General features: G+C 30.7%; 1 protein-coding gene across 4 annotated transcripts; it reads left to right on the top strand.

Annotated features, from left to right (window-relative positions):
* Window positions 1-815: 815 nt before the first annotated feature.
* Window positions 816-14,206, top strand: LOC148609590 (calumenin-like). Of its 4 annotated transcripts, none has more exons than XM_088540476.1 (9): window positions 816-890; window positions 2,193-2,317; window positions 3,597-3,727; window positions 4,479-4,669; window positions 5,476-5,493; window positions 6,420-6,589; window positions 7,516-7,576; window positions 8,976-9,172; window positions 10,991-14,206. In XM_088540476.1, the coding sequence occupies exons 2-9, from the start codon at window positions 2,210-2,212 to the stop codon at window positions 11,093-11,095; spliced, it is 981 nt and encodes a 326-aa protein (XP_088396602.1). In that variant the 5' UTR covers window positions 816-890; window positions 2,193-2,209; the 3' UTR covers window positions 11,096-14,206. The 4 variants fall into 4 exon arrangements, with proteins under 4 accessions (XP_088396602.1, XP_088396600.1, XP_088396603.1 ...); XM_088540474.1 differs by lacking the exon at window positions 8,976-9,172 and adding an exon at window positions 8,698-8,918; XM_088540477.1 differs by lacking the exon at window positions 5,476-5,493.
* The last annotated feature ends 466 nt before the right edge of the window (window positions 14,207-14,672 follow it).

The raw sequence follows: 14,672 nt of genomic DNA, 5'->3' as shown, positions 1-14,672 counted from the left end.
GAGTTGTTACATGACTAATGTTGAGGAGTACACGTGTTTTTGAGCACATCACCAATTCTTACATCATCACTGCAAACCGTGGCAAATGAATGGGGTAACGCTAGATCATGATGCAAATAAGCTAATTGAATAAATTAGGGTTGATTAACTTATACATATCATTTTTACAAAAGAAGCAATTTTTAAAGACGATTGCTCCCACTTCGAAGACATTTTGGGATAGGTCGAAGACCTGTAATTAAATACAGGTCTTTGGTTGGGTACCGTGGCAAAACAAAAAACAAAAAAAGAACATATCTTAGTCGGCACTGATTAATATGCAAATATTCATATATTGATCATCAACTGATATATATATATATTTAGATATATATATCATTATTCGGAAATGTTAATCACCTCCTTGAACTATAAGCAGAAAAGATCTAAAAATTACTGATGGAAACCCCCCCCCCCCCCATTACACACACACGCACACACACATAAAGTACTTCTTAAAGATTTTTTTTTATATTTATTAATATTTGACCTTGATTTTGCAGTCTGCAAATTCTCTAGAAGAATTTTCTAGAATAGCATTTTGAAGAATAGCGATTTTGCTTCATATCAAATTTCTCTGCCACGCTGGCAAATGCCAGGAATGTAGCTTAAATACAGGAACCAATCACAATATTTGTTTTGTGTGCCTTTGGTTTCCCCGAGGCGACTTTGAAATGTGTTGATTGGCCAACTTCAGTTGCAACGTGTAGCTCAGAGTTGTCTCCACCTTCGTCGGTGTAGGTATAAAAGAAAACAATAATAAATCGACTTTTCTCAGGCACAGCTGCATTTTATAGTTAATGTGTATTGATTTCTATATTAATTTTATCAGCAGGTGCAAGGAGTAACCGGTAAGTAATTTTGTATTTACTTCAGAACCGTGAAATCACCGCGATTATTTGAATGACAATTATCTTCGAGGACAATATCTATGCAATTCGACACTCATCTGCATAAGTTGTCCTCGGGCCTGACAAGGGCCGGGAGTTTTATTTTTATATATTGTCCCTTGGCCTAACAGAAGACTTTTTGCAAAATTAAACAGATTATTTTCTAATTAACTTATCACAACATTTTTTTTAAAGATAATTGAATAAAATATTCAGTACTCATTTAAACGTCTTCTGGGCGTCTGCAACAATAATTTGAGATCATTTCATCAAAAAGGGAAAAAGTAGTTTGATATTTTAGTGAAAATGTCAGGGAATCTCGTTCGTATGTTAGTACATATATCATAATTCAAAGTAGCTATTCTAAGGAATCTGTAATTGTATGTAGAATATATCTTTAGAAAGCTTAAAAAAGGAATGTAATAAACATTTATGTAAGGCTTAAGAAAAATTATTGTTGGTTTCCCCTAACATGGGAGAAAATATTGAACCAGTCAGACAGGGATTTTTTGTTCTTTTTTTTTTTAATTTGTTAAAAAAAAAGAGAGAACAATCTAGCAGGTTGAAGGAGACCTGATCAGGTTAGGAGAAACCAACAATCGTTTTTCTTTGGCCTAAGATGTCTTATATACTTTACAAGACACATTATAGTGAGAATTGAGAGCTCTATTTCAACAGGCACAGGAAGTGATAATATCGTGGAGAGAATGTAAAATAACAATAAGTCTCCCCAATAGTACTTTTAAAAACAGAAACGATTTCTTGAACATCTAAAATCTAGCTTAAATAACAAAAGAAGAGTATAAGTATACATTTTGTATATTGGTATGTAAAATGTTTTCATTTTTATTTCAAATTCACGTAAATATGAATAGTCAGTGCTCTCTAGATCTGCTGACTAACTACTGCTCATGTGCCTACAACTATTGAAACCTAATACTGATCTAAAAGAAATGCTGTGCTTGCTTATAGACAATGCCTACTCCATATTATTTTGTTCATTGGTAATCCAATTATTGCCTCACTTTTACTTCCAAAGGATGGATACTTCCAAATATCTTCTTATGTATGAGAGATAGAGAAATATGTTAATATGATCAAAGGAAAAAGTACAGATTACTGATAAAACTCCCTATTAGTATTGACTGGGGCCTATTATGCCATGGCTCTTTAATATAAAAATTAAAACTCCCTTTACATGAGAAGTACTTAAAATGTACAATATGTACATTTACATGTAATAGTATGTTTGTTTTCTTTTAGAAATTTTAACAATCAAAATGAGAGCCTCCACTGTCTATGTAGTGCTTGGACTATTAAGTGTTACATACTGCTCAGCCATTCCAAAACCAGGAGAAGAAGACCATAAAAATAGAATTCATGACAAGGTATAGTTCAAAGTTTGAAGTATTTTGTTATACATGTACATTGTAACAATCAAGGGCCAACAGGGGCAGTGACAAAATAACTTTTATAATTCAACACACTGACACATTTCCAGATTAAGGTACATATAAATGTTAACCATATTAATTTTGAAGTACATGTACTATCCTGTTTATGATGATAATGCATCAAAGTGTATCCAGCAACTCAAATAGCTTGTGTTATGAAAAACTAAATATACATATACAAGTACATCTATACATGTACATGTACATTTGTATCATTTTGTATAATTATTTGGGGAAACTGTTCCTAATTCTGGTATTAGCACCTTTCCATAAAGAGCACAGTCCAGGATTCTAAGGAGTTTTGAAATTCATGTAGCAAGATCTTATTTTAACCCCATATGGAAATTTTACAAAATTGTATAATACCAACAATGATGTAACTATTCGTAAATCTAAAGATGTATGAACACATATTAAATTAAACGAGAAAGCCATTAAACTGTTTTCCCAGTGAAATTTGAGCCCTGTACTCTTAACTGTTTCCATTTGCAATCTAATCTGAGCACTTCACAAGATATTTACATGTACTTAAGATCAGAATATTTTTTCTATTCAGTAAATGTTGGTTGGATACTTCAATTCCTAGAATGTTGCAGATGTTAAAGGGAACTACATGTACATGTATGTACATTGTACATTTGGTAGTTACATGTACTTGTAGGTACATTTACAAGACCACAATTAATTTCGCAGTGCTAATCAATGCACATTTTGACAAAAAGAAAAATTTCACCATTTCAAACTCAGTAAAACTTCACTATTAAATATAGAAACATATATAAAACCAGTTTTCTGTGAGTTTCTGAAAAATTCACCATTTTTAATAACACCTACATGTATACTTTGGAGACCCTGCAGACATGAAAAGTGACCACTGCCAAATGTCATCGATTTTGACCTTTTTCCACAGGGCCAAATCACAATTTCCACAAAAAAATAAAATTACAGAATGAAAGAAGATCTCTTGTAATTTTGATCCTTGCCCTACATTTCTGCAGCGAATATAAAGCAATAAAGTTTAAGAAAGCAAAAATAAATTCAGGAAGAGACACTCTAAAACAAGAACTATATTTATATACAACGAAAAAATCAAGGGGAGTTAATTGTGATCTTGTACCTGTACACTCATGATTTGTTTTATCATTATGAACAAATATGTACTCTATAAACAACTTAAATTGATAGTTGAAATCATAAATTGTTTTTCTGTCAGAAATTAAGTGACTTGACACATGAAGAGAATGGTGAACATAACAATGATTATGACCATGAGGCATTTCTAGGAAAAGAAGAATCTAAAACATTTGATGATCTGACACCAGAGGAAAGCAAGGAAAGACTTGGGTAAGTACAGTACAGATCAACACATACATGTACACGTTCCTTGAAATTGCAAATCCCATAGTAAGGATTTTGCCTGTTTTGTGTCATTGTATTGTAATACTTGAATGACTTTGTCCTATTGTAAGAGGACAAGTAGAAGCTGCTTGATTGGACATTGCCAAAACAACCTACATATACAAAATATACATTGTATGTTCCTATGCAAAAATTTAAGGTTTTCACCTTAAAGTAAAGGTTTATTTCAGGGGAGTATCTTGAAAAATTTACATTTATGCCAGAACCCAAATTCAATGAGTTTATTGTAATTAAGTTGCAGAGTCTTTATGCATGTGAATTTTTAACTCAGAAGTATCTAAAGACCACATGATCATTTGGAATCGGATGTATAAAATTGTCACTTTTCTAACGTTATTGTTCTTGCTTTGATTAATTTATAAAAGAGAGGAATTTATGGTTTTCTATGAAATAAAAATCTGTATATACAGATGTAGAAAGAACAATAGTTACATAAAAATAAGGCACAATACATATGTATACCAAAAAAGCATAATTTTATCTGTACCTTGCATCACCTTTATATTGGCAATATCAAACTTATATTGATGTGGACTTAATAACTATATGTACATGTAAATAAGGATACAAAAATGAAAATCCACATCTACCGTATGCAGTACATATACTTACTTGGTACTTTTGGAACTTTTGTTAGCCAAGTAACAGGTCTGCATGTTACACTTTACATTTTCAGATTTATTGTTGATAAAATTGATAAGAACAAAGATGGGGAGGTCACAGAGGAAGAATTAAGGGAATGGATACAGTATGTCCAGAAACGTTATATCACCACAGATACTGACAGAATGTGGAAAGATCATGAGGTAGAGGATGGAACTCTTACGTGGGAATCTTATAAAAAAAGAACCTATGGTTTTGATGATGGTAAGAATAACAGTTTGGTACATTGTATGATTGACCAATTTTAAAAAACAAAAAAGAAAAATATCAGTCAGATATAATACTTGCTAGGCTTACCCAATGAAATGTCAAAAAGAAGCTTATAACTTGGTTAAGCTAACATCTATGAATTATGGTTTGCAGATGCTGTATAAGCCTATGTATTTGGAACAAAATCAATTATATTATTAGCTCGTAATTGAATGAAAAAAGTACTATTTCAATAGCTGTTGTATTTAATGTATTGGGTACTTGTACATGTATATTTTGTTAGAATGATGTGTCTTACAGAGCTACTTCATTAAATTTATGATTTCACATTAATCAGCATTAACTACCACATACCAGGTACAGCAAAACTTTTCAGACTGAAAAATTGATGTAGAGGTGTCTGTTAAGACAGGTTTCTAGTTTATTCCTGACACAATTTAAGGCAAAAAAATAATTGTCTTGTTTCCTGCTTACCAGCAAGTAAAAAATAGGGTAGGTCAGTTGGGAAATTTTTTATTCTTGAAAAACATTTTACATTGATTTAAAAGGAAAACAATCAAGACTTTGACAGAGCTTGAGCAAAAATGCCCATAAAATGTTTTGGGGAGGTACACAATATCTAAGGTAGGTAGGGTAGCAGGAAACAGAAAAAATATTTTTGTTTGCCTAATAGACAGGTTTAATTGTACAATGTATCAGTAATAGTACTCCTTATCTCACCTCTTGGTTTTACAATGTATGTCTAATCCTCTACTCACCAAATTCTATTGTGTCTTATATTTGTATTTTTACTGCTATAGGGAATACAAACAAAACTGGTAAGGTATCTACTTGGGACAGGTTTATTTCCCTTGCATGTAGGTTGTCTTATCTCATTTTTAAAAAAAAGTTATTTCCTGCTGAAAGTGGGTTATTCTAGGTAAACATTTAAATTCATGACTGCTGTGATATATTATTTGTTTTTTACTTTTTCTTCTGTTTTCAAACTCCATATGGCTTCAAGCTTCTTTATTTTCAGTAGTTTCTTCAGTTCCAGCCTATTATAGCAGTCTTTATTGTCTACATTTTAGACAAGAAGCCCTTACCCTTAATCTGAAAAGAATTTTATATGAGATACATTGGCTTGGGAGCAAATTTCTGCAAGCCCACTGCTATTTTTACCAGCATTGGCTGTCTGATTGGTACTAATTTTGAAGAATGTTATAGTCTATATACAATTTTTTATATACTGCAATACGTAGTGGCAATGTATAATGTGATACTCTTGGAAAAGTTGTGTGTCTGACAGTTTCCTGATGTTACCTCAAGAACGAACGGGTCAATGAATTTTTAACTGCACGGTTGTTAAAAACCATAACATAGTGGTTTTGTTCAATTTTCAGCAAAATACAAAATGAAGTTTAAGAGTTAGGCCTTTTTTATTATTTTGACCTTTTTTTACCATTACGTGGTGGGGTATTACTTAAATTTTCAATAATGCCATATTTTTATTTCTTTATTTTAGAGAGCTAAAAAATCTGTTGTTAACTATGAAATGTTTTGAAACAATGAAATTCATTTGAAATCTGGACATTTTGCTCAGTTCTTACCTTTGAAACTAAATAGTTGCTTGATATTTTACATTTTTGTTGCCTGGTTAAATTTCAAGCTTTAATTGATGTGCAAGAAAACTAGAAATCATGAAAAAATCTTGATTGTTGGTTTTGGCATAATAGTGTAAACTTACATTGTTTTTATTTTACAGATCACAATGATGAAAATTCACCAAACTTCAGTTACAAAGATATGATCAACCGTGATGAAAGGAGGTGGAAAGCTGCTGATAAAAATAAAGATGGGAAGTTAGACAAAACAGAATTTTCTCATTTTACTCATCCAGAGGAGGCAGACCATATGAGAGATATAGTAGTACAGGTATTACATGTATATATTCATGTTAGGGAAAGATGGGTGAAATAGAAACAAAAGTGACAATGGAGACTAAAAGTTAATTTCACAAAAAAAGGTGTAAGTATAAAATTTGTAGATCGATACAATGTATGATGTCACAATACTGTTTACTGTTGTGATATCATTACATATAACTAAAACACCAAATATTTTTTATGTTGATTCCAAGATTTTAAAAATAATTGTAGAGGGGTGGGGCAAAATGTCCATCTCTTTGAAAAGACCTGTTTGCATATTTTAAAGTGATAATAATGAATGAATCTTGGCATTAAGAAGTTATTGGATGTTTGGCAATAATATCAAAATTATGCAGAAATTGAAAGTTCCTCTCTGATATAATTATTATAATATCTAGATGTTTATTGGTGGTTTTCTGTCTAATCAGAATATGAAGGGAACTAAATACTTTGTCAGCAATTGTGTTATAAAGATCTCTTGACATATGCATTCTTTATTTACATGATGTACATCAGAAAAATATATCATGGAATCATTTGATGTACACTGTATGTAATGAAAAGCAATACAATTTAATACTTCTTCCTTCTTTTAGTTTTCATTTTTCACACACAAGAATTACAATGATGCTTTGTTTACATTCTAACTATTCAGAAGCTGAACTCACTTAATTTTCAAATGATTTCAAATGATTAAATTGTCGAGCATTGTTCTATATCACACTTAATTTTCAATTATTTGAAATAATTAATTTGTCGAGCCAAGTTCTATATCACACTTAATTTTCAGATGATTTGAAATAATTAATTTGTCGAGCCAAGTTCTATATCACACTTAATTTTCAAATGATTTGAAATAATTAATGTGTCAAGCCAAGTTCTATATCATTCAGGAGCATTATTGTGTGATGAGATATGTACTTATTCTTGTAGGAAACAATGGAAGACATTGACAAGGACAAAGATGGATTTATCAGTCTTGAAGAATATATAGGTATACTTAGTCATTGAGTCATAAAGAAAATTCTGAATGTCCTTCCCCTCATTTTTTTTAGGCTAAACTTGGAAATCTTGAATTGAAATGATAATTTACTACACAGCTTGAGCTGGATTGATTGCATTGAATGTTTGACTTTTATTTTAGACTTCAACTCTCTTTATCATGATTTAGTTTTTGAAACAAACTGGAAAACTTGATCACCAGACATCCTGGTAAAAACCTGATCACCAGACATCCAGGTGAAAACCTGATCACCAGATATCCAGGTGAAAAATTTAGTTCTTTGATGAACTTTCTAGATTGACAATAGAATAAGGAACTGATATGGTAAAATACAACATTGTATAACCTTTATAAAAAATAGTAAATATTTCCAGAGATCACCAAAAGGTCTTCAATAAATGTTAACACACCTTCAAGTTAGCTCTTAAAGGCCTGACAACAAAGGTAATAAAATTCATTAACACAGAACCATGACACTTCTTCAAAATAAACTAAAATCTTAAACGACGACACAAAGACACATTAATGACCAACATTATAAAACACTGTTGACATTAAGGCGAAATCACTCATTTCTAACCAAGTGTCATGCTGCATGCACAGCATATAACTTGGAAATAGTGGACAAACATCTGAAATTGACAAAATTAGATTAATGCAACAAAAAAAATCACCATAAAACATGTGTCATTATCAATAATTTGTTATTTTTAATTTGATCTTGAACTTGATACCACAAGCGATTAATTGTGGGATAATTGAAACTCATTCATGTTTCAATAAGGGGTGGGGACAAGTCTCCTGTTGGCACAATTCTGTTAATTTATCTTTATTCTTTAAAATAAAATCAAATTCAAAAGTCTATCTGAAATTATATTACCTACATGTATAACTACTGTGAAACCAATCAGATCTTTGAACATGATTATACATTAACAGGTAAAAATCTTTTGAAAAATTATCATTAGGTCAAAGTATATTAAATACGGTACATCCGAAACTTCCTCAGAAAAACCAGTTCATGTTGATGGTGTCAAAATAAATTTTTTCACTTATCATTTTATCCACATTAAAAAAAATGTCATGAGATGATTACATTGAGTACATTGTAGCTGATGTTTATGATGAGGATGATGAAGATGATGATGAGGAGGATCATGATGGGGCCCCTGACTGGGTTGAGAGTGAGAAAGAACAGTTTAAGTCATACCGTGACAAAGATAAGGATGGAAAACTTAACTTTGAAGAAGTCAAGGAATGGATCATACCAGAGGACTATGATCATAGCGAGTCAGAAGCACAGCATCTAGTTTTCACAGCTGATAATGATAAGGTTTGTTTACATGACTTTAAATGTTAACATTGACCTCTAACCTTTTGACCTTTGTAGGTGACATGTGGCCAAATCAGGATGGGGAAGAGCCTGAATGGGTCAAAAATGAAAGGGAACAGTTTAACACATATCGTGATAAAAATTCTGATGGAAAAATGGACCATGAAGAAGTAAAAGATTGGATAATTCCCCCAGATTATGATCATACTGATGCTGAGGCCAAGCACTTGATTTATGAATCTGATTCCAACAAGGTTTGTAAAAACAAATCTTATTGGCCGAAAATGATTACATGATGTGGAAACTTGTGTAATATGTCTCAGGTCCTTTCATAGCTTATTCCTAATGTTTCCTTATCATTCATGATGTAATTCTATTTTTCTTTTAAGGTGCTTTGATACTTCATAGTCCTGTTCCTTAGCATGTACTATACTACCTGTGTTCTTTACATCACATCATGCTAATAACATTTCATTTACTCCTGCTTCTTCAACTTTGAAAGGTTCACTGTCATTTTGTGTAATTAATCTGACATACAGTTCCTTAACTGTCTATTATATTAAAAAGTAGATAAATAAAAGTAGTCGAGGGATACAACTATAAATAAGTAAACTAACATTAATTTTCTTGAACATGGCTTATAAACAAAATTTTTCTATGACTTCTCTTCTTAATTCTTCATAGTAATATTACAATAAGTGTTCGTTCTTTTAATTTTGAATGTACAAATAGAAGTTCCTGTTGCATATTTTTAATAAAACACGAAAATTTGCACCAATCCCATAGTTTATCACAATTACCCTGCAGAATGTTAGTACCAATTGTTGTCTGTTACACATGTTTCCACATTATGTTCATATCATTTTCTCAGGGATTTTTTTGCATGTTGTTAACTTTTAGGTCCTTCATTCTGAATTTTGGTATTGGATTTTGTTTTGGTATTTGGTTTAGTTTATAAAAAAAATACTATTTGTTGTACAATCTTACTAGGTGTACTTCAATCATGACTTGTGCGTCAAGTGAGGAAGGGTTTGATTTCAGATATTTTAAAGATAAAAAAACAACAGTCCATCTATATTAGTGATTTTGAAAACATTCCTGGTCCCAGCATCACAAAACTAAAACTTGAGAAATCAATCAATGAGAACAGTTTCATTTATATGGAAAATATTAAGTTCTATCTTTCGAAAAAAAGTATCTTTATGGTACCTAAATGAAGGTCTGTACTTCTACTTTCATTATGCATTCTCTTTCTTGCAAGGTTACATATTGTTTCCTCTTGAAATTTCTAACATAAATATATGTGTTACCTAGATCTATCTGAATGATCAAATTGTTTTGTGTATATATTATATTTTGGAGAGGTAAATATAGTATTGGTAATTTTTTAAATTTTTATTGAAATATTTCTGATATTCTGCTTTTTTATACTATTTTGGGTTATGTTTTTTTCTCCGTTTTTGCAATAGTTTATAATGGAATTTCAATTATAATGAAGCTTCACTCTTGGTATGACATGATACAAAATTGATTTTCTTCAAAGCAGTGATTATAAGAATAAGTTGCATTGGTTGTTATGTTAAATGCACTTGTGAAGCATTTACATATCAATCACCTTTGTTGTATTGCTTATTCTTATGGTACTGAGGTAGGTAAAGTTATGACTTTGCAAAATACATCTAATTGAGTGTCAATTATCTATATCTATGAAGTGGTATGACCAAAACTAATGTTTTTATGAACTATGATTTGAAAGTATAAAATTGGAGGAGATTAAGTACATTGTGGCAGGCTTTAAATGCTTAGTGATTAGAAAGGGATGGGGTATATCTTACTAATGAAACATAGCTGAGCTACTTATATAAGGAGAAAGGACAGATTTTCTTCTATGTACATGTACAAGTATATTTCATGAGAAACAAGACTTGAAAAAGTAAGGTTCTTCATTTAAAATTTTATTAATTGTTGAATGACCATTTTATCATCCAGTACTAATTGGGGAGCAGTATATACTTTCATGGTGATCAACTTTAAGATTTTTTTATTTATTCTATTCTTTTAATTTTTTACAGGATGGTAAGCTCAGTAAAGATGAAATTCTAGAACATTATGATACATTCGTAGGAAGTCAAGCAACAGATTTTGGTGAAGCTCTCACACGGCATGATGAATTTTGAGAGTTGTATGTTCTAGGCAAAACTAGTGATCAAATTAAGAATTCAAGGAACAAACTTTTAGTGATTTGTATGGAAACTTCAGGGAGTGATATATTTGACCTTTGAACCAAAGACCATATGGTAACTGCTATAAATAGCATGCTACAGCTTTCAGATAACAGAATTCAGAATTAGTCTAGTCAGTGTGGAAAATCAGCTGTGAATTTTGTTATCATTATTACCTTGAGACATTCTATATTTTTATATTGTCATTAGTTATGATTACTAGGATACATATAAGGGTTGTCAGGTTAAAACATCAAAAAAACAACTTGTTTCAGCTGAGATTTGATTAAAATCATGTCCATTTCTTGATACAATGCAGTTAAGTTAATTTCAAAGAAAGTGATTTTATAGTATAGCCCAGTATGGACTTTTCAAAGTGGTTACTGCAAGAAAAAAAGACTTTGTTTATGAACACCAATTTATGTTGTAATTGCCATAGCAATACATGCGAGCCCAGGACAATGTTAAAGTTTACTGATAATTGTTACTAATATGAAAAAATTATTAAAATTTATAGGACATATACTTAAACAGCAAATATATCAAAATACATGTAGAGAAATTCAATTTTCCTGAGTAACGATGACCAGTAGGGGGTGGGTGGGGGGGTTCAGTTGTCACAAGCTTGTGATGTATAAAGTCAACTGTCTCGTGTGTTATGAATACTGATAAATTTTTCTTTTTGTTTTATATTTTTTATTCAGTATTGTACTTTCAGCATTTTCCTAAATTTGTAAGAAAGTTGTACAGAATTTCAATCTAACTGTCAGATGCAGTTGCTTTAAATAAAATATAAAGGTAAATTTAGTGTACATGTATTTATCAATAATGTTGTTTCAGTATTGCATTTCACCAATATAAAAAAGTCTGGAATATCAGATATACAATGTGATAAATGACATCATGTCATGCAACAAAAACCTGTTACATGTAAACTAAAACCATAATAGTTTAAATTACAGAAGGTTTATCAGATGTTACAAGTACATGTAGGACATGTAAATGAGCTGTATGTTAATGATTATGCTACTAATGTTAATGATGATGTTTTTTTTTCTTTGATATACATGTACATTTATGTGTCTAGTTTTATCACTCAGAATTTTTGTGTACAGCTATTTGCTTGAAACTGCACAATCTTTGTCTTTGATAAATATATTTTTTTAATATGATGAAAATAGCATCTTTATGTAATACATGTAATTTATGTACATGTATCTTTTGAATATAAAAAAAACCCACTTAGGAACATGACATGATGGGTGTTAAAGATTTTTTTTTTATTTTTAGGAGCTAAATTTTAATTTCCAAATATAGTTGAATTAGCCATTAAAACCAATTGTCTTGCCTGAGTTACAGCCATACAGTGCTTAATAGTTACAAATTATTATATTTGAATATTTATGAACAGAATCACGCGATCCTCCCTTGTATATTATGTGCAATAGATTTCAGTCAGTGAATTTCATGCTTATATTTGATGAAATTAAGCTAGAATACATGTAGGTGCATAATCCAGTGATTCTTGCTTTAATAATATCTTTTTTTTTTCATTTTTTGTGTATTGCATAACCTACTCAGTTTCAAAGTGTGGAGTGAATGATTTCATGTTTTGGATTTCAGTAAAATAAAATAGTTGTTTTTTTGGGGGGCATTTTTACATGTTACAGTTACAATATAGCAGTGTTGATGGAAAGAAGTTAAAACATGTTACTATTATTTTGTTAATTTAATTAAAAATAAATTTTCCATGTCTCTCCCCTATAATGTCTTATTCTAAATGATCTTACAATACAGCCGTTACTGTTATAAGTATGAGGTTGTTACAGTAAACAACAATATATGTAATTCTATTCACGTTTTGAGACAATTTCCCTATTTTGTTTGACATCATTGAAATATATTATGATGTTTGTGATGCCATAATAAAGTATATTTTGATGTCATATAAATGCTAAGGTATAGTTGTAAGCAGGGCACTTTGAGATGGGTATTAATCACAAAATTAATTTTAAATGATAAAAAAAGAACTCTAGCACCATTTGAAAATCTCAATCATATTTTGGTATGATTTCAATGTTTTCAGACATAAAATCCTTTGGTATTTGAGATCATTGTGGGACATGAGTAGACATATAGGGGCAACAACATTGAAGATTTAATTTAAATTAGATGAGTATTTTGTTAAGCCATTGATTGTGTTATTTTAATGTGCCAATATTCCTGGTAATGTCCATATCATAACTTTGTGGTGTATAGTTACTGTGTTTGTTTTGTTGAAGTAGTGGTTGGGCCATGGAAAGTTAGGAAAAATCTGTGATTATAACTAATTAAGTTGATAGCAAGGTTATTATTGAGACCTGGTAAACCAGCCTATAGAAAAAATTCCAGTTTATTGAAGAAATAATATAGCTTTAAGCATTGATTATTATTACTCAAAACAAGTTGTCAAAGGAAAATAGATAATCCCCCCCAAAAAAAGATGGACTGTAGTGTACTGTTCATTTTTACCCAAAATTTTCAAACTGCAGCAGTGTTCAATTAAATTTTATACAAATCAAGTAATTGATAAAAATGTATAGTATAGTAGAAATGATATTGTATAAATGCACATAAGCATAGGATTAGATAAGGCTTATCATGTTGTATTAAAGGTACTATGTCTTCTTTGCTTTGAAAATAAATGTGCCTTAATTGTCAAGATAGCTGATATGAATGTAACCGGTAATTATATAGTTAACTGTTCTGTTAGCAGTATTTTGAACCAGATATGAGTTGATAGTAAGCCTTAGTAATTAATGGAGTCAGTAGTATAGAACCATATATAAAATGATAGTAAGCCTTAGTAGATATGGAGGCAGTAGTATACTACTGTATTTTGTTTAGATCTGAAGTTTTTATTTGGCATTATGTAGTTGTCATCCATATTTTACCTCCGTTTTCTGTTGGACAAAGATATTTCTTGTGCATTTATACAATACTAGTAGTAAATAAACAATAGTAGGATCTGTAGTTCTAATGTTTGCCATGTTATTTTTTTACTGGAATAAACTGCTCATTTTATCATCTTATTGTATCTTTGTTTAATAGAAGGAAATGACCAATTTTAACACAAATGAAGGACAAATGGATGAGTATATTTATAACACACAGGCAGTGTCCTAGCTTGATGAAAGAAGAGTTTATCAATACAACAACTTCTTGTCAGAAAAATAAAAATAGGATCATATTCAAACCTGACAGTGCCAAAAAAATTGGACCAACTATCATCCTGTTTTGTTTGGAATGGATATGATCAAAACGCTCTATGAATTGATTATAAACTTAGTATTTGACTAATTAGGTTATCCTGAAACAAACATAATGATCACATTGAATTAGGAAATTATATGTCTTCAATGAACAACGAGGAAACCCCCACACCACAGGGCAGACTGCAGTCGGCCCCAAAAACATCACCATACACAGGCACAGCGAAATAGTTGGCCCTATATTCTCAAGTAACATAAAAAAAATATAAACAAAAGGTGAA

Source organism: Perna viridis, chromosome 8 (genome assembly GCF_037379345.1).
Source record: "Perna viridis isolate PV_CMFRI_1.1 ecotype Kerala chromosome 8, ASM3737934v1, whole genome shotgun sequence".
Classification (NCBI taxonomy): Eukaryota; Metazoa; Mollusca; class Bivalvia; order Mytilida; family Mytilidae; genus Perna; species Perna viridis.
This window is presented reverse-complemented; position numbering and strand designations above follow the sequence as displayed.